The 20,899-nt window shown below is 37.1% G+C and overlaps 1 protein-coding gene across 3 annotated transcripts in view; it reads left to right on the top strand.

The window, feature by feature from the left end:
* The window catches only part of EDIL3 (EGF like repeats and discoidin domains 3), a 233,692-nt gene that overhangs the window by 70,156 nt on the left and 142,637 nt on the right, over positions 1-20,899 (top strand). For 2 of the 3 annotated variants that reach the window (XM_064642241.1, XM_064642240.1), the window contains exon 3: positions 20,225-20,254. The exons of the other annotated variant lie outside the window; for it this stretch is intronic. In XM_064642241.1, the coding sequence (XP_064498311.1) occupies positions 20,225-20,254 (30 nt within the window). The remainder of the gene's footprint in view (positions 1-20,224; positions 20,255-20,899) is intronic. 3 annotated transcript variants of the gene reach the window in all.

Below are 20,899 nucleotides of genomic sequence, written 5' to 3'. Positions count from 1 at the left end.
ATCATAATACTATTATTTTTTTAAATAAACATGGAAAACACACATATTTTATTATTACTAATTGGTTTTTAGTGCCCTTCAGACAGTTTCTTATATTAGACTTATTTTTGTATGTTTGCCACTATCTTTGCAAAATATTAAAATAAGAGTTTCATATATCTTGTCTGACTCTAAAGAAATGAAGCATTGCAAGACTTTTTATACTTTTAAAATACACTGCTCATTAAGAATTAATAATTCTTGATGATTAGGGATAATTAAGTATCATCATGCTCAGCAATTAATTACTCTTCTTTTTTTGCCAGCAGTGGGGTGATAGTTATAGTTTCTTTTTCTTTAGTTTCTTGGCTAATGTTAAGTAACTGGTTTTGGTGTTTTTGAAGAGACCAGACAACATAATTTGCTCATAAAATTTAGACTTAAGAAATATTCTTAAAGTTCTGCTCCTGTTTATGTTCCTGTTTTATATAACATAGTATTCTCCTGGATTTTTGTGTAGAAGGATGTGACTGAACAGCACGGAAGCTACTTACGAAAATAAAAATTCCAGAAGGAAGCTGATTCTTTAGCTGAAAAGGCAAATTGGTCTTTAATGAGTATTAATTCTGGCAACCTAGGAGATTCAGATTAGAAGATTTTAGTCTTAGGGAAAAATTATCAGATCAAAAACTTGCTGGCGTTCAGGCTAATACAAGTTCTAAATGCAGTTTCCAGAATAAAAGAAAAAAAATTAAAAGCTGAATATTGAAACCAGAGACAGATGGACATTATTGTTTTTTCTTTCTTTTCCCCTTTAAGTTCTTTTCCAGCTTTTTTTTTTTTTAAACTATTTATATAAAGGGATCATTAAGCTGAGCAAAATTCATCATGATTTAGAATCACTTCTGCTTACCTTTTTCTCTCCATGTATGTTTACTTGTTTTTAAATGATTGTAATGGTTTGAGAGCCCCAAAATCCAATTCTCGAGTCCAAGCCCCCTTCCCTCATCTCAACCCAGTGTGAGATGGGTTCTCCAGACAACACACGAGACTCAATATGGGGGGAAGGAATTATATTACAACGACTGTACAAATAAATATTATAATACATCAAATACAATCTTAACTATCTTTTCTATGATAAAGCAGTATTTTCAATGGATCAAATCTCTTCTCCCTCCAAATAAAAGTCCAGGAGGGAAGAAGGAAGAGATCCTTTCCACTCTCAGAGCAGCAGTGTCTCTAGAGTAGCAGTCTCTCTCTCTCTCCCATGCAGCAGCTGTGGCTGGATTTTTTATCATTACACGGGAGGGAGGCCTCCAAGCCCCTCTCAGCCCTTTGACTCCAGGTGAGGGTCTTTCTCTTCCGTGGGCTGCGTTCACCAGGACAAAGGTTGCTTCACCACGTCATATCAACGAAGTGCAGAAGCCTTTCTGACGGTCCTTATCCTCAGGGGATTCAAACTCCCTTGCAGAGCTCCCGTGCTCTGATCTCAGGCTGCTAGCTTAGCAGCAACAGGGGGGGCAAAGCCCTCCCCTGCATTCCGTTCTGGCCATCCGGTCCAGCTCCAGGATGGAGCTTCTCAGCTCCTCTCTCTGCAGTGCATGCTGCATTTTAGGACTTCCACCCAGTAGGAGTTCACCCCCTCCTCTTTAGGAGGGATCTCAAAAGGAGTTTGGGGGTTTTGGTTTTCAGTTCTTACCCCACAGCTCTGTCCATAGAGATTAGTTCTGCTCTGTGCCAGCTCTCTTTCTCTCTCTCTCTCCTTGCAGGAGTTCTCTCTGTGTTGCTGCATGCCTGTCTTTGCTGCTTGTTCTTATCTCTTCTGGCTCTCTGCCATAGCCTCCGGTCAGTGCTGTTTCTGCCACTGCTCCTTCTGCCCACTCACAGTGGAGAAAACTCCTTCAGCTTTCTAGCTACAGATACTTAGCCCAGCCTAACACTGTTCCAAGTCCCTGTAGCCCCCCAGCCGGGGGCTGGGGGGGGGGCATAGCCCCTTCTCCTCGTGGCTTTACAAGATGACCACAAGGGGGGCTCCTGCCTCTTCTCCTCATGGCTTTACAAGATGGCCACTCTTCTCCAACAACTACTACAACTACCTTCTTTTCCAGTCTGGGTGATATGTTTATATTTTGCAGAAGCGCTCATTGGCTCAACCCTAAGGGACACCACCCCCTGGGGGGTTACCACTGTATAACTCCAGGGGGGAAACTGTTTTTTCCCCCACCACAGTGATGAATTAAGGAAATATTTCTTTGATCCTAAAAACAGATGCAATAGTTCATAAATCCTTTTTATTTTCTCCAGTAACAAAAATACTTATGTTCAGAAGTAGGAGAATGAGAGTGCCCAAATGTTTCTCTGAATAAATTTAGTATTTCTAACTGGGAAAAGTTTCTATGAGTATCGCAGAAATTTCTTTCCAGGGTGTAACTGTGTGATCTGATGCTTTCCTATGCTTATCACTTTTTGATTTAAAATCTCTGTTAAGTCATTTGCTTAAGGGTCTTTGCTGTTCATCATCCAGATGCAAAATTCCTTTAAGCATTTAAAACAGTGTAGAATAATTTATCTACTTTCTTATATTTTTTTTTCTGTGCAGTTCCAGCATACTAAATGATTTTTTTTTTAGATTTTAAACTGGAATATATAAAACTAGTATTATCTTGAACAAACATACCTTATTCTTAAGTATGCTGAAGAATGAGAACTGTTGGTTGAAGTGAGCACAACTCTGAATGTACAAGAATTGAGTGGCACACACCAAAAGAGTTTTTTACTTTTTTCAGCATATGATTCAGTTGTTCACAGAATACCATTTTACTTAGGTAAGGGAAATAACTAGATGTTTTAGTTCCTAATTGGTTTGGTTTGTTGTTTTTTAATTTTTTCTTTATTTTTCTCTGCCCAATGTAAGTGTAATCACAGGACCTGCATAATAAGTTTGTGGGTTTACCTAGTAAATTAACTGGGATGGTTGTTTGGGGTGAAAAGACACTATATGCCATGTGCTCATCTTCCTATACCCTCACGACTGCTGGATAATGAGGACCTAAGTGAAATGCTGACTATATGAGGCATATGAATAATTTAATTTAGAGATAATGGGAGTTTTTTAGGTTTTTTCACAGATGTACAGCTTTCTCCAATTTGATGATGCTATAAAATAAGGTTTAAGAGTTATTAATTTATATTTATATTATATTAGTGACCAAATTTATTAAGGCATCAGGTTTTATGCTGAATTATGGTTGCAGAATGAGTATTTCACATGTATTTCTTGAGCTGAACACCTGCTTGAGAATTGCTATTGCACCATGAGTTAGAAGAGTAAATATATTATTTCTAATGTTAGAAGAAAACAAGCAATGAGATTGAAATTAATATTTCAGCTGGTCCTCTGTGGTTATATCTGTAATATTAGAATACTGATTTGAGGTAAAAACTTTCCAGTCATCCATACCATCTTCATTTTGATACCACTGTAAGTCAGGCCATTCTGAAGTCTGGAAAAGCATGTGCAAGGGGTGGTTGATTTGGACATAATCTTAGATTTTTTGTCTCTGAAACTAGGAAAAGAATGAGGTAGAATTTAGGCTTCATGATTTGGTGAAATCACACTTCAGATTCCTTGGTATTTATGATTCTATTCAGTTTATGTGTTGCTTCATGCATAATTGGTGCAAATATGTGTATTTTCACTCTTCTGATCTATGTTTTCGACAGAAATCTAATTCAAATATGCATGAACACATGCAGGGTTTTGGTTTTACAAATGGATAGGTACAAGACATGCATATACAATCTCTTTGTTTATCTGTCCGTATCCATGGACAGATAAATTACTGAATGGTTGGGGTTGGAAGGGACCTTAAAGATCATCTTATTTTATCCCCCTTCCATGGGCAGGGACACCTTCCACTAGTTGTTCCAAGCCCTGTCGAATCTGGCCTTGGACATTTCCAGGGATGGGACAGCCACGGCTTCTCTGGGCAACCTATACGAGGGCCTCACCACCCTTACAGCCAATAAATTCTTCCCTAATATCTAATATGAACCCACTCTCTGTCAGTCTGAATCGATATTCTCCCTCCATCTTTCATGTCAGTTCCTTTCAGGTACTGGAAGGTCACAATTAGCTCACCCCAAGGCCTTCTCTTCTCCAGGCTGAATAATACCAATTCTCTCAGCCTTAATGATGTCCTACACTTATTTCCTAAGGAACTAACAGGGCTGGTCAAAATATCCTGGAATACTTGTGTTTGCCATACAAGCATTTTCTGCATAGACTACGGGATACAAATGCTGAGACTTCAAATCCCCATGGAGATGTTTCAAGTATTGTGTTTCAATCTGAGTAATGCTTTTTTTTATTCCTTTTAACCACCAAAAAGATCATGGGTTGCAGTTATTTATCCTGTGTAGCATTCCACCCTCTGGATGGTAGGGTTGGGAGTGATGCACCTGTGCATGGATTCAGAGCTTCAGAGGGAAAGTCCAGGATATCCGTAAATTCCTGAGTCCTTTCTCTAAATCCCAGCCAGTACCTTTTGTAGTTCCTCATAGCTTTGAACAGCAATAACTATTTGGCTTCTGTTGACTGTGTTCGCTCAACTGGTCTTTCTAGCTGCAAGTGTAGGGAAAATTAGAGAGAAAAGAACAGCTGCTGCTGTGGTAACTGCCTTAGAATTAATTTTTCTTCTAAACATACTTAGCAGTTTTCATGGAGTCTGGTGCCTTCCATGATGTAAACAGAAACAAGAGAGAAGTTCCTCATTTGTAGGAAATGCCTTGGTCTCATTTCCAGCCTAGTCTGGAAGCAACTTCAGCTTTAAATGCATATTTATTGCTATGAATCAACAATTAATGTGTTTTATAAACCAGACCAACAAAAAAACCCACAAAAAAAAGTAAGATAAAAAGTGTGTTAGTCCCCAGACTGTCAGATGTATTGTAACAAAAGCCATCAATGGGGAAGTGCCAAGAAAGGAAGATCCTGAGGAAAAAGTAAGATGTTATTAGAAATGTACCAGAACAGAAGAACTGAGATCTTCTATGTCCAGTTCTTCTAGGTTGTGATAGTAACATATATATTCATTAAAAAATGTTTGTTTCCTAGTTTTTTTATCTCTTAAAGTAACTAGAGATTTAGAAAGGGTGAAAAGCTCAGTTCCAACAACTTGCACTTAATTAAGATGACAACCTAAAGTGAGTACTATAGGGCTCAGTAGAATATACTTGTCTAAGTATTAATGTTGTTTAAAAGGCACCATAATACCTGAACCATGCCATTCTCAGATCTTCAAAACCATTTTTTTGTATTCAGTTCACACAAAAAACCAGTTCTTATGGTAGATGAGTCCTTCCTTTACATTAACCATTTTTCTCATGTTGGGACAATATGAACTAAAAACATTCCTACTGAGGCAGTTTTCATCGTTAGTAAGGAATCTGTGCTACACAGATACACCTGAGAAAAGGTTCTGAGGAGTTGTTGCAGCCCTGTGTTATTACAAGATCTGCATAGGCACAGGCAGTGATGAGATCAAGGCTTGTAACAGGATCATGATTGTGGATCAAGATTAAAGCCCCAAAAAAACAGGAAGAAAAACATTTTTTAAGAGCTAAATCTCAGTGTATTATATTCCTGTTATCTAGAAATATAAAGCAGCATACCCATTTCTGGCAAATTCAATTTGAGTTGGCAACAAATTTTATTTTTTAAACAAAAAACGTTCTTGAAGGTGTTCCTTAGTTTCTCCATTTGCAAGAGGAGGGCAGTAAGGGTGTGAAAAAACATGAAGATAGAGACATGTCAACATACTTAAGTACAAATATGCTCTTGCTGGAATTGAGAGAAAGAGGCATGTCTTGATTAAAAATTCCTATTACTTTCCTCACCTTCTTAGGCAGGTCAACTTTTTAATCATCAGTTATTCATTATGAACAGTCTAATGAGGACAGAATTTAGTCCTTTAAGATTAATTTTTGCAGATAAGAAAACTGTCAGTGTCACTTGATTTAGTCAAAAATATGACTGAATGGGCTGTAATTTATAAGGGGAACAATGGCAGTCATAAAAAAGAAAATATTTAATTTTAGATTCTGTTTTTTCTGGCATGAAATAAGAAACATCTGCAGGAGTCATTAGCTTGTAACTGAACAATACATTAGCCTAAGTCAGCAACAAAAACGAGCAGTGGATTAACTTTGTCCTCACTAGTGGTGTCTTTGGGGTCAGCCTTGGTTACATTAAAACAACATATCCTGACCAACGCAACATAAACAAAGTAAATAAATATATCAGGTCCTTCTGAAACATCAGTATGTTCATCACTTGCCCTCTCAAGGTGGAAGAAGGGACCTAAACACTTCCAAAGAATCAGTAATTCAAAATGAAATAGAATAATTATATTTCAAGTATTGTAGCTGAATATATGAATGCCCAAAGACCATGAAATAAAAAGTTTACTAAAATAAAGAGTGTGAATATTAAACTAACAGGCTATGAATCTTGATACTGCTTAGAATTGGGATGTGTTAAGCATTTCTTTCGTGCATCTCAGTTAAATACAGAAAGAATTAAATTATACAGTTTTTCTCTGGCCTTGCAGAAATCAAACTGATGGAAATACTTTAGGAGAAATATCTGATCCTTGCTTAGCAAAAATATATATTAAAACTACAATAATCTAGTTAATCAGCATTGAATTAAATGGGGTATTTTTTATATAATTTCATTTTCCACTTAATTTAATTTCATACTCTGTAACAAATAGTGTTGCATCTGTTTCTCATGAACTTTGTTCATTCAAAAGTGGTCCATAGTGGCTGCACTGTTCTGCTTTGACTTGGGAGCCCTAAATCTCAGCCCTGTTTGTTGCCTTTCTTTGCAAAGTTTCTTGTCTACTTCAGCTCTGTAGGGCTGATTGTTCTGTGAGACGTGGTGTTGGCAGAAGCCTTTGTCCAAGAAGAAAACTACATTTTCTTTGCTAAAGTCACTTATCTTGGTGTGACAGGTCTACCTGGAACCTGAGAAGTCTATAGGTGAAGTGGGGGAGGAGATGGGACTTGTGGGTCAAGACTCAATAAATCTACTTTGTTTGCACCTCTACAGTCTTCACAACCATATTTGAATAGTAAAGAGACAATTTAGCTTTATAAACACTGGATTTTTTTTTTTATGTCATTACCCAGTGTGGCAACAGTCTGTCTGGTGAGAACTGGAGCAGCAAAGAGGATGTGATTAATAGAAAACCAGAGTGCAGTACAGTGAAACATAACAGCAAGGGCCTACCTGGTGAGATCAAAGTGATGAAGGGAACCTGAATAAAAGGCATCAAAACAACCTAATAAAGCAGCTCAGCAGCATCACAAGAGAAGGGGAGGGAACTGATTCCACAGCTCAAAAGAAACTCCAGGAAAATTAAGTTTCTTGCGGTTTAGTGAGTGGTGTGAGTGATCTGTAGGATTGTGTCATCTGTAGGACTGTGTCATCTGCAGGACCACAAATTTCCACTCTTTGGGAGTACAGAAAACTCTTAGGCTGCAGATGGGTTCCCAAACCCTTTGTCAGGGCAAAATGGTGATAGAGGGGCTGAAAATACAGGTGCCATTCTTCAGGGAAAGAAGAACAAGTTAAAAAAAATCTTAAAAAATAATCTATCTGCCCTTTAACAGGTGTTCAGGGTTCATTATTCACAAGCATGCAACTTGAATAGAGTTAAATTTCTGACTGGCTATGAGGATTCATCAACATTAGGACCAGAATACGGCCATTAGGAAGTGCAGTTTGACCTCTGTAAATCCCAGAATGTCATCACACCCAAATATTGCTGCAGGCAGCCCAAAGAGCCCAATAAATCTTCGCTTTCTCAGGGAACTTACAAGTGGGATACACCCAGAAAGAAGAGAGGATTTCAGAGTAGGGAGTTTGATGAGGTGAGAGAAGCCCAACTGAAATAGTTGGTAGTCTCTACTCTAAAAGTAACTGGAAAATTGTTTAGATTATGCATATTTCAGAGTATTTTTTCCCTGACCCTTTATATGGCTACCTCTGTAGTACAATATACAGTTACAACTTCATGTAGAGAAGTCACTTCATATGTTGAGGTGGATGTCTCCAATTTACTGAACTTTGTTATCTTTACCAGCATAATATGTTCAAAAAAAAAAGGGGCAGCTTTTCAGCATGGTGTTTATTTTCTATATATAAATTCTGCCCAGGTGCTGCTCTGTTTATGTTTTCATCACCTGAGTGACAGAATTCTCTACCCCTTATTTCTTATTATATCTAGTGTTTCCTCTTCTGGCAACATTTGTCTTTAATTTTTTTTCTTTCTTCAGTATTTTCAAGCTTCTGCTGAAATGTAGACACAAGAACTGGTTACTTTAATACAGTCTGGTTTAGCGGCATGACAGGAAACACCAAAATAATTTTATATGTTCATTTTTAAAACCAAATATTAGCAATGGCTGTTATCCAGTTATTATAGTGTGCCCCAAATGAAATTGGATGAGAAATTTTAATTTCTCCAGTACCATTGATCATCTTCAACCCATAAGTATAATTTTATTGCAGAATAGCAGCAGGTGACAGGCTCATACTTCTGAGTGGTGATGCAGACTACAGGATGTGTATGGAAAGCTGATTAGAATTACCCTTTAAAGGCTTCAGACAGCCTAAGAAAGGGAAAAGAACTTTAAAAGGCGAAGGAGAAGAAACATGGCCAGAAAGCATTTTGATTTTGTTGTTTCCTTGTTTCCAGTTTGCTGGTTCAGTTTCTAGTGTATAACATATTTCCTCCTTAATGTTATTAGGAAGGAAACATCATCTGCTATTTCTTGGATTTTACCAAGTTGCTCAGTCCCCTGTCACTTTTTAAGTTGCCTGATAAATCAGGTATAAGATTATTAGAAGAAAAAGAAAGCTCATTAATTTGAGCTGAGGAAGACAAAAGCTTCTGGCAGTTAAAAAAAAAAAAAAAAAAAAGAGGAAAAAAAAATAATCCCTCTCCTGTGACCTGACTGACCAGGTTGATGCACAGTAGCCAAACACAAACCAGCAACTATAAGACCTCACCCAAATTTGTGGGGCCACAGATGAAACAAAGATTGAAGATGTTTTGGAAAACAACTAGAAAGAACCTCACAAATCTCTTTGCTCATTGAGGTTTGTGTTTCGTGTGGCAAAATTGTAGCAAAATTTACATTTACATAATTTTCTGCTGGGAAAACTTGACCTAATTACATAGGAATTAATTATCCTGGAGCTGTAAGCTCAAATTTTGTCCTGACTAGACTACACTTTAGTGATATCAGTGGATATCTGCAATATATAGGTCTTAATTGTCTGTCCCTGAGTGGTGTGAGGGGACATTTGAATAATTCTCAAACTGCAAGATAGTACAGTAAAAGAAACACAGCCAGTGGAAGGTAAATATAAATGTGTATTTTACTGATTTATTCCAGGTCAGCAGGAGACAATAAATTCAGTCAGTCACTTTTGCATTTATGAAATGGATCTTATGTAAAGAGCTTTGTGTGGCACAAAGAATCAAGAAGAAGATACATAAGGGGAGGAAATTCAGTCAAATACCGGCTATTTTGCTTTAGCAATAAGACACTTTGCTCTTTCAGCCTACACAGAGTAGGAGTATTTGCTTCTAAGTTATGTGCATGTATTTTTTTAAATCTATACCATGTCACTGTGTCTTTTTAATGCAGAGTCATGGATAAAATTCACTAGATTACAACATGGAATATTTATGAAGCAGAAGGATTTGCTCACCAGATGAATATTTCATGACTACTATATTTTATGTCTTATTTCTTCAACATATCTTGTACTTAGTCACAATAATCTTCGATGTAGAGTGTGATTGCAGAATGCTGCACATAGTGATTAACACAGACTTTAAAATACATGGTTTAAGGTAAATTTTAATATTCTAATTTTATGTTCTAATGCATTTTCTTAAGAGGATTATTTTCTGTTGGGTGAAGTCATCATAAAATTCCTGGTGAAAAAAGGTTTTGGAGGGGGGAAAAATTAGTGTTGTTTGGGATTAGTTTTTGACTTTTTGTCTTTAATTTAAGTCTTTGTTAGATTTAAATAACTCCAATGACTTAGTAAGTCAGTATTTCATGTTAACATTAATAATGCTGTATAAAGTTGAGCAATTGACAATGCAATAAAATTGCATCTGTTAGCATTTAGATCACCCATCTCTGAACCTGAACTTTTCTTTGCATGAATATTAACTGGAAAATGCCACAGGGGCCATGCAAATTATTCATGCGTTCATGTTAAATTCAGAAGGAATTTTTAACTTTAAAAACAAAACATATCTTTGACCTAAAAAGTAACAGAAGAAAAGTTTACCATAAAAATTTAGGAAAATATTTAGGAAAATATATTACTGAATTTCGCTTTAATTTTTGTGAGACAGTGTTTGTTGATGCCTAATTTTGAATTTTTTAAAAAAATATTCCAAGTGTTAAAAAATGGTCAAATTTTTATTTTGTTTCTTGAAAGGATTGAAATTAAGATGAGATGTTTCACTACAAGCATGGAAATTTTTGATTGATCCAAATACAAATAATTTCACTTCTGCTTAATATATGCTGGTTTATATATATACATATATATAAATATATATATAGATAAATAGGGGGAAAAAACCCAGGAAAACAAAAAACAAAAGATTATTCTTCAGGTTCTGTCTTGAAGCAGTTAATGATGGAGAAGAAAAGCTAGTAATTTCTTTTTTGTTAGTGTACCTAATTGTAATGAAAATCAATCCAGTTCCATTCCAGGTTTTCTTAAATATGTGATATCTGCCTGTCATTTTCCCAGATCTCCAGTATCACACACTTAGAGCACTCAAATGTATTTACCTTGAATGTTAGAGATTATTCCATCACTGTATTTATAATTAGTCATTTAAATGTAGCATATTTCAATAATCATATAATCAGAGAATGGTTTGGGTTGGAAGAGACCTTAAAGGTCATCCATTTCCAACTCCCTGCCTGTCCAGCACTTTGACAGCCCAACAAAAAAGTGCCACGTCAGCAGATAAGAGGTAAGATTATGGGTTTTCATAGAATCACAGAATTATCAAGGTTGGAAAAGATCTCCAGTATCATCAAACCTGATCTATTACTGAACACCACCATGCTCACCAAACCACAGCACTAAGTCCACATCTACTGATTTTTTGAACACTTTCGGGGATGATGAGTCCACTTCTGTCCTGGGTTGCCTGTTCTGATGCTTAACCACTATTTTGGTGGAGAAATTTTTCCTGATATCCAACCTTACCCTCCTTTGGTGCAACTTGAGGCCATTTCCCCTTTGACTTGCTTTTTGCCACCTGGGAAAGTTGCTTTGTACTCAGTGGTTCATCTTCCTTTGTGCATCCTGCATTTCCTGTATGCCTTTTTATGAAAACAAGGCATTACAGAATGCAGGAGCAAGGATAAAAGTGTTGATTGTAACTATTTTGACCTGAAACATCCCAAGTAAAAAGCATTTCCAACATTTCCAGTGCCAAGAACAGATTATAAGGGTGGCAATCCTTGTTTTTGTTGTGGGCTGCAGTGGAGATGGAGATGTGTGGAAGTACTCTAAGAGGTTTTGCCATCTGTTTGCAGAAAGGAAGAGGGGAAAATGAAAAGGAATGAAAGGCAGAATTTTAGCACAGCTCACCAAGAGCCCAACAGCTCTTATTTCTCTTGGCAGGAGGTGCTGGTTGGGAATGTTTCCGAAATGCATTCACCACAGAGGGTGCTGAGCATCCTTTGACAGCGCAAAACCCTATACGGAAAATGAATAAATCTGCTCTGAGGAATGTATGGGAAAGTAGGGGTGAGGTGGGTCTCAGAAAAATCCATATACTGGAGATGAAAAAAAAATTCTTAAAAAAAAAATAAAAAGCTCAAAATCAATAGGCCTAACTCCTACATTAATGAAAACTGAAAGGCATGGAGGAGCACCAGAGTGCTGACTGATGACTGCTGTGAAAATGTTTCTTTCGGGGTGAATTCAGAGGCTGATAAACTGTTGACTTCTAGTGGCTTTATTCACTAAACAAGAAAAATCAGTGTAAATTATCTTCACTTGTTCATGAGAAAAAGCCTTGAGTATTCAATTTTTAATTATTTTCTGAAAAATTAGGAATGGTATGTAGATAACAAATTAAGGGCTAGGAACATAGCATTTCTGAAAAGAATAAAGAAATCTCACACCTGGTGTGATTTTTTACCTCCTATCACAGTGTTATCTCTTGCCTTGTTTGCATATAGCAAAGTCATGTTAGTGTCAACAAAACGTCTCCTTTTACACTTGTGTTTAGGCATGTTTCCCTTTTGGAAATTTCTGTTCGTCGAATTACAGTTGTCAGCAAAGAAGTTGGTGTGCTAAATGCACAGCAATTTGTACAACCTGCCTCAGGTTTAAAGTAAACACTCTTCATCAATCATATTTTAGGGCAGAACAGTGTGCTAGTTTTGGAGAGGTCCAGGTTCAATAGACCTCTGCAGATATCCTTAGACAAATTGATATACGACCCATTGTCACTGTTGTTAACAGAGTTATGTGTTAATAAATTCTTTGAGATCTAGATAAGGGCAGTGTTTTATTGAAACTGGATATTATTGACCCTGTTTTGCCACAGTCTACATCACACATATTTTTCAACACACATTTTTCAATACTAAGCAATAATGGATTCAGATGTATTTAGGTATTTATTGTGATTGTACTGGAGTTAAATATAAAACCAGTATTAGATGCAAAGGTCATAGGATCTCCTTTTGTTTCTGTCCAATTAAAAAGAGATTGAAGTGAATACTGGTGTGTCTGTTATTCCTCAAATGTATTCCAGTCCCCAAACTTTGCCTTAGCAATGAAAATACTGTCATTAATTTGAAAATATCTGCTTTGCTTTTCTTACACCAGGACTCAAGTCTTCTCTTTGCCACGTCTGTGTTCATGCCCTGTACTTTTATGGTGGGGTATTTTTTTCATTCCTGAAGTCACCAAAAAATGATTAAAACATCCACTGCATCAGAGCATTATGTCTCCCTGCATGGGACTCCTTAGACACCACATCTCTCATTTTACCTGCCATCTGCTCCTCTGAATTCTCCTCTTGACACAATATGCCATTTACAGTTGAAGTTTCCCATGATGAATGTTGTGTTGCATGGAAATCACCTTGGTTAAGCAGAATGCAGGCCCTCAGTCATGCTGAACTGAGTACTACAGACTTGGATTTAGGGGAAAAAAAGAAGTTAATTCCTTTGTAGGGCCTGTGAATGAAGTGAGTAATTTGCACTGAGAACTGTATGTCCTTGATTCTATGCAGTTTTATTTATTATGCTGCATTTTCTATGAAACAGTGACTATTAAGTGCTTTCCATTTTGTCTGGTAGCAATCTAAAGGCTTTTCGTATCATGACTCAATGATCTTAGAGGTCTTTCCCAGTCTTAAGGATTCTGTGATAAAGTTGTGGCCTTCTAGATGGTTTATATAGCTTCATTCCCCAGAAAGGATGGCAGAACGATCTTTACAACTGGTAAATTAGAGAGTTTGACAAAATCCCTGAAATCACTGAAAGTTGCAGGATACATATTTATCCTGAAATCTTAGTATTTGAAATCCATTGGGTTTTCCTGTGTGTTTATTGAACTTCTCAGTTATGTATTCCCACGAGGCAAGATGGGCAGTCTAGGTGCAATTCGTTGGCAGCAGGAACAGATGGTTGAAGTCATTCTGGGGTGAAATAAGAACAGATAGTGTCACAGAAAGTTCAGGTATTAAAGCTGCCATCTGATGTTAAGGGCTGCAGGTTTATTTAACTGCAATTTTCTGATTCACTTTGAGCATTTTTTTATTGTCTTTTAACTTATACTGTTGGATGTTGGATATTGGAGGATCAAGTGGTGTGGTAGTAAGCACTTGGGTACAGATCAAGTCTTCAGTGAGAGAGCTAATCCAGACTCTAGCACCAGTCAATAACCAGACTCAAACACTCTGTGAGCATCTGAGTGGGGATTTTATGGTATTTTATTTCCCAAGTGGGAGAATATCCATAAAATAAAAGAAAATATTATCATCATTATTACTTTGCAGTGTGGTATATGATGTTACTTTAAAATTCTCCATTCATATAAGAATAGCTAGTAAAATTTTCCCTAGAACACACAAAAACAATAAAGAGAAAAAGCTTCAGGCAACTGACTGAAATGTGAAAATATAAAATTGCTTGACTTGAAAGGTAAAGTTTTCTACGTATAACTAAGGGTATATCTCAGGTAGGTTTTCACATCCATAAGTGTAACAGACACTAGCAGGTACCTACTTCCATAAGTATATTTTACTGCTTTTTTTAGCATTTAATTTTAAGAGCATGCATTTGATTGATGGAGAATGTTCTTCGGCATTTAAAGAAACAAAAGTTACTGTACACTGATTTATAGTCTTATTCATTCAGCTATCTGAGTACACTCATTTTGGGGTGTAAAAGTTCTAGGACATTTTCTCATTACACTCTCCTCTCTTTTGTGACATTCACATCTTCTCACACACAGCATATGTGTGTGAGTCTGTGTAAAACTGTGTGATATTTCAAGTCATGGCAGACTACTCCTGGCTTCAGAATTACAACTTTTAGTACTATCATGTCTTTGGCAGCACATGAATCCTTGTCAAGAACTGCAACTGACTAAGAACTCAGGAATTGCTTTAAAGCTAAATAATTTTTTACACTCTTTTCCTTATGAAGGCCATCCTGCCAAATAGTAGGTTCAGAGGGCCACTCCACTGACTGCCTTGTTCTACAGGGGTGTAAACATGAACGCACTTACAAAAAAAAATCATTATCTAATCTTGTCTTCTGCAAAATGCAGACTTTCACCTAAATAAACCTTTTATTTCATGTTTAAACATGTCCTCATTCAGCACGGGGCCCCGATGCTTAAAAAAAAAAAAAAGAAGACTAATGAGAATGAATTAGACCGCCCTTATTGGCTTTTCTAACACTGTCATTTTAAGATATTAGTATTCTAGATTTTAATAATACCTGAAGTTTTGCTCAGATACCAACTTCTTATTAAAAATTTTATTTTTTGAAATAAAACAATGAAGAAAGAGTAAGTTTTTCATAGGCTTTGAGTTGATGTAAACCCATGAAGAGTGATACAATTCCTCTACTAAGTTCCACAGGCCTAATTCGGATTTCTTAATTAATATACGTGTTTTCCATATAACATCTGTCACCCAGGCAGAGTTTTATCAGTTCATAGTGAATTATCTGTCACATGCATTAGAGCGGTTCCTGGTGTGTTCTTCTTGTTTTGTTTTTATTTGTTTGGTTTTGTTGTTTTGTCATTTAGGTTTTGTCTAAGTTTAACAAAATCACAACTTTGAAATTAAGAGGCTTCAAGTGAAAGTATGGAAAAGGAAGAGAACAGCTCTTTATTAACAAACTCAAATAAACAACAAATGGTGCAACCAAAACTTTCAAAAGAAACAAAACAAAGTCCTAATTGCCCCAAGAGGAAAGAAGCCCACAGCAAACCTGGGAGCTGAGGATAAATTGTCCTCGGCAGCTCAATAGCTGCTCGCAGCCACGTGAGCAATCAGCAAAAAAAGGAGGCGGCCCCTCTCCTAACTCCCCCCATCCTGGAAGAAACAGACTGAGGGGAGAGGGGGCAACACCGGGAAAAAATTCCAGCATCTATTGTCAAACCTATGACAGGTTTTTGGTTTTGGTTTGGTTTGGGATGGGTTGGGTTTTTTTGGTCTATTTTTTTGGGACTTTTGTGTGTATTTTTTGTTTTGTTTTATTTTGTTTCTCAAGCATAATTGCAAGCACAACCTGGCCAGCTGAAGACAGAAGGTGACAACCCTGTTCCAAGGCCCTCTGAATGCTGCAGGTTGTCAAATGGGGAGCAAGTGAAGAGACAGTCTTGTTAAACACATATTTTCAATGAAACATCTGTAGCATTAAAATCACACCCTTAATGACTGATGTTGAATCTTTATAGGAAGTCAATCAAGTCAGTCTTTCTGGCATTGCAGGCCCCCTGAGATTCTGAGATTTGATGATGAGCAGCATATAATTCATTTTCGATGTCACATGCAGAAAAAATGTTACTTGTTCTTGGATCTTGCTGTTCATTTGGGTAATATTATAGAGCTCTTGCCTAGACTTTCCCATAGAGATGGTGCCATATATCTAAGTTTATTCTTTTATATATGAGACTTACATTTTATTTGAATGCTAAAGGCAAACATATTGCACATTAATATAAAATTAACGTAAGCTTCAATATAACACAAAACTAATGTAATATGTCATAAGATATAACATAGTACGGGAGGATGTTATTAATGCTTCAAATTTCTTTTTTTTTTTTTCCCCAGGCCCATCAAGGCTTCTACCACAGTAAGAGAAATAATCAGGAATCTGGCATAGATATTCAGATACTACTCAAGCATTGCTTTCCTGTATTATCTCTCTTAAGCTAATATTGGGTGATATGTGTCCTGGTATAGGCTTTGCAAACTTGCCCGTGTCTTCATGGCTTTTTTCCTCTCACTAATGTCATGCAGTATTATTCACCTCTAAGGAAAAAAAGATCAGCTTTTCCCAAGTGAAAATCAGATTTTCCCTAAGAAGATAAAATCTAATGTTTCTGCTGCCATATGTCTTATTATATTTTGTCAATGATGCATTAAAAGGGGAAGAAATATGATGTCAAAAATGCGTTGAAGCTTCAGAGAAGTTTACATTTTAAGGTCACGCAGTGCTGTTATGAGACTTGATGATGCCTGTGACTGTTTGGGGCACTTTTTTATTAAATAAGTGCCTACTCTGTGTGAATCTCACCTCTCTGAGGTCAAGAGGAAAACACCAGGCTGATGGGGATCCACCACCCACCACAGTGAATCACTAGCCTGTGCCATCCCACTTGCTCAAGGCAGTTCCAGCTTACTCCCTCTCCACTCCTCTGGAACGAGTAAAAAGTAAAATACAGATAATTACTATGGAGATGAATGGCTTTTAAAAGTAACTTAATGCTTTAAATCACTGCTGATGGAAAAAAAAAGTAATGTTGCGTAGGAAATTTTTGGTGTGGTAGTTTAATATATTTCCTTAATGAATGGAAAACAAAGTGCTGACATTGCATTTGAGCTGGTATGATATAACAAAACCAGTGTATTTTCTGAGCATTCAATAGCTTTCTGAAGGCTGTTTTTTTAAACACGGTTTCTAAAGCTATGGGAAATGAAAATATCCTGTTACATAAAGCAAGAGATTAAGTTAATTTGATTTTTTATAAAAGTTTGTATTAAGTATGAACAAGTTCATAACTGCATTTTCATATCTGTTTTTGATATCCATATTTAATTTCTGTCTGGAGTTAAGAAATATGGTATTGACAAGAGAACTTGGGCTTTTGCAAAAGCAGTTCTCAGCAGCTCAGACAAGAAAAGAACATAGCCTATTCCTGAAAGACCTCAAACCAACAATTAAATAGCCAATATAAATTAAATAAACAGAAAAGTGACATTATTTGCTTAGCTGTCTTGGCATCTGAGCAATTTATTCAGCTGAGATTCAGCTATACTGTTTTATTTAGATGTGTACCTAATCACAGAGTGGTCCCTCTGAAACAACCATCACAGTAGTAACAGAATTCAGCTTTGAATTGCTAATGCTGGTTTTCATCCCGAAAATTAAGTCTAAGAATATTATTCAAATAGCGGTCTGAAGAAAATGGTTCCTGGAATGAATATTCTTTGTATAATTAGGCAGTTTTGTTTAACCAGTTTTAATGCACAGTCTCTAGTAGTTTGAATTATTTGCTGTTCAAGCAGCAGTAGAGCTTGCAACTAATACAGATTTGGAGCATTTGTAAAATTTAATAATGGAACTTCCAACTTTCATGTTCTGTTCTGTTCTGTTTGTGTAGTCCTCCCTTCCAGTGGCACCTTGACAAATTACAACCTACTTTATTTACTTAGTTTGTAGTTTGTTTATTTGTGGGTGAGTGCCAGGATTACAAAACCTGGAAAGAGCGGCTTTAGAAACGCGTCCATCACAGTGGCAGCTCCCTGGGACCGAGCAAAGCAGAAAAACAACCACTACTTGTGTTTTATTGTACGGTCTTTCCCTGAGTTATGTATTTACCCGGTCTGCGTGGCCCCTCCCCCACTTGGAACCATATTGTCTCCCCTCCCCGAATACAGCCCTGTCTCTGCTCAAACAGGATTGGCCGTCTCCCCAGTCCTGAGCTTATTATGGGACCTTGGTCCTTCTGTTTCCCCTATTGGTTAGTGGAGCCCTCAAGTCACTCCCGTTCCTCCGGACCGTTGCCCAATCACATTCCTCCTTCTAGCCCTTCCCCCGAGACAATATAAGCTGTGGGACTTCTGAATAAAGGACTTTTTGCCCCGGAACTCAGAGAAGGAACTTGGTCACTCTTTCCTCCCGCCAAGAGGAACAGCGTGGCCAAGATTAATCTGAGGAACCACGGGCAGGGAGTTGCCTGCAATCAAATTCTGTTATTTATTTACTTCAGATTCTGTTGTTCTGAGATTCAAATATTCAGGTGTGGGGGTTTTTTGTTTATTTGTTCTGTGTCTGTGTAATCAGCTGTCATGTTGTTGAATTAAAGATTATCTGATTGGTTCTATTTAAAAACAGTAGGACAGTATTTTTCCTTCTTTCTTGAATTGTCTTGAAATTCTACTACCACAAACAGATTTTACTTAAATTCAGCAGTTACACTGTAAAAAAAAACTTGCTGAAAGCTTAATGTGATCTTTACATACACTGCATAACGGATTAATCTAGTTTCCGAATACACATTCAAACATTAAATAAGGAGTTACAAAAGCGAAGGCTTAGCTAAGCGTCCTATTTAGGCCATTTTAGATTATGTACTTCATAATGTTGTGTTGTTGTGTACCCTTCTTCATGGTTTATCTGAACACCAAGCTTTAGAAATAAAAATCACCTATTTGTCTCAGCTAGAGACAAGATACTTGGCTGGTGCTTTAGACAGTAATTTATGATTTTGTCTTGATTAGACTTGACAGTCCACAAAAGGACACCATGCTACTCTGCATTAGGAATAACTGATGTGTTCAGTGTTAGTCACCTCATACAGTTGCATATATAGAATATTGTACTGAATTAACCAAGATTTATTACTGGTCTCAAACACAGTTGACAAATTCTCAGTAAAAAGAGGGAAAGTCTTCCTGATCCTGTCCTGGTTCCTCCCTGCACAATAGATGGGGGTGATAGTGAAGGAAAAGAAATTAGTTTACCAAGCATTGTGGTGGTCTTTGAGAAAATGTTTGAAATCTTTATCCATGCCAAGTGCAAGCTTGAGGGCTGTCAGGATGGGTCAGTGTTTGTCATGGCTGTGGGAGTATGGTTTGAATTGATTCTGCAAGAAATCAAGGAGAAGGAGCTTCCATTGCCACTGGTAGAAGGTGTTTGTTAAAAGAGAAAAGAAATAAAAGTATGGATACACGTGTTTAATATCTCAAGGGGGCCTCTATATCTTATCTATGGAGAGTTCTCTCACCTCCAGGTTCTCTTATAGTATGCAAGTGAGAAACACTTGAACGTGGCTTTTGCTGTCACAGAGAAATTTGCAAGACTGTGAAAAGAATGTTTTTGTGATGCATGTGTACACAAAACATCCTGACTACAGGAAGGAAAAGAACTCGGTCACTGACCTACTTTTAAAATGCAGTTTTACCGTGAACATGCTTGTTCCCTTCTTTTGAATGTGCTGGTTATAGATAGTTATCTACCCATAAAAGGGAAAGGTATGAAGATATGGATTTTTATCACTTTCCACAGACAGCTGGAATGGAGAGTCCAGTGGGTAACTGTGTCCCTGACACACCCCCCTCCCACCTCAAAACTGCCTCTTTTGCTCCCTAACTACTCAATTTCAGAATCAGTAATTCATTGCTGTCACCACCCCATCGTGGTTGCCAAGGACCTGAAGGGAACAGAAGGGGTGTGGAATGGAGAGAATAAAATTTTTTATAATACCTACTTATATTAAAAAACATAAATAATATAACAATTAAAACTATATGATTTCTTCATTTGTATTTCTCTCTCTCTCTCTTTTCTTCCTGTCTCTTCCCTTTCCCTTCCTTGTCCCTGGCACCCTTTCCATCCCTGACGCCTTTTTGCACAGCCTCAATTGAAGAGGAACCAACCTCATCAGGTATGAATAATTTATATTACATCTGGCTCACAGTAAACATTTCTTGAGAAGCACCTTTATTATAAATCATTTTAAACAGGTTTACTTCATGTATAACATGCTAAATAGACATATCAGATTTGGGTTCTTTCTTCTTCTGTCTGGTCCCACTTCCTTTTGTCTTTTTTCTCCTCAATTTGAGAAGAGCAGGAGATATTCTCCTCCAGTAGCAATTAAAAATCTTCTCAACTTCCTTCCTTTTTGTCTCTTCTTTGGTTAAGCTGGCATATTCACTGGGCTTCAGACAACAAAACAGGTCAAAGGCAATCAGGAATTAAAAAAAAAAAAAACCAAACAGGTTTTTTGTTTTGTTTTGCTTGTGGGTTTTTTTTGTTTGATTGGTTGGTGGGTTACGGGTTTTTTGTTTGCCATTTTTGTTTTATTTTCTAGCATTAGTTTTTCACCTGTCTTTATCCTGGGGAAACTCAGCCATCCGCATGACCCCTCAAAACTGACATCCTTAAAAGATAATAGGGAAAAAACCAGTGAGGGAGGGGAAGGACAGCAGATGCAGGAGCATCCTGCTCAAAGAAAACATTCTCCAAATGATGGCTTGGGTATCTGCTCAGAGAACTTTTATTTCCATTGACAAGCTGCCAAGGAGTG

Source organism: Pseudopipra pipra, chromosome Z (genome assembly GCF_036250125.1).
Source record: "Pseudopipra pipra isolate bDixPip1 chromosome Z, bDixPip1.hap1, whole genome shotgun sequence".
NCBI classification, from domain to species: domain Eukaryota; kingdom Metazoa; phylum Chordata; class Aves; order Passeriformes; family Pipridae; genus Pseudopipra; species Pseudopipra pipra.
The sequence above is the reverse complement of the archived record's forward strand: the minus strand, read 5'-3'. Positions and strand labels throughout refer to the sequence as shown.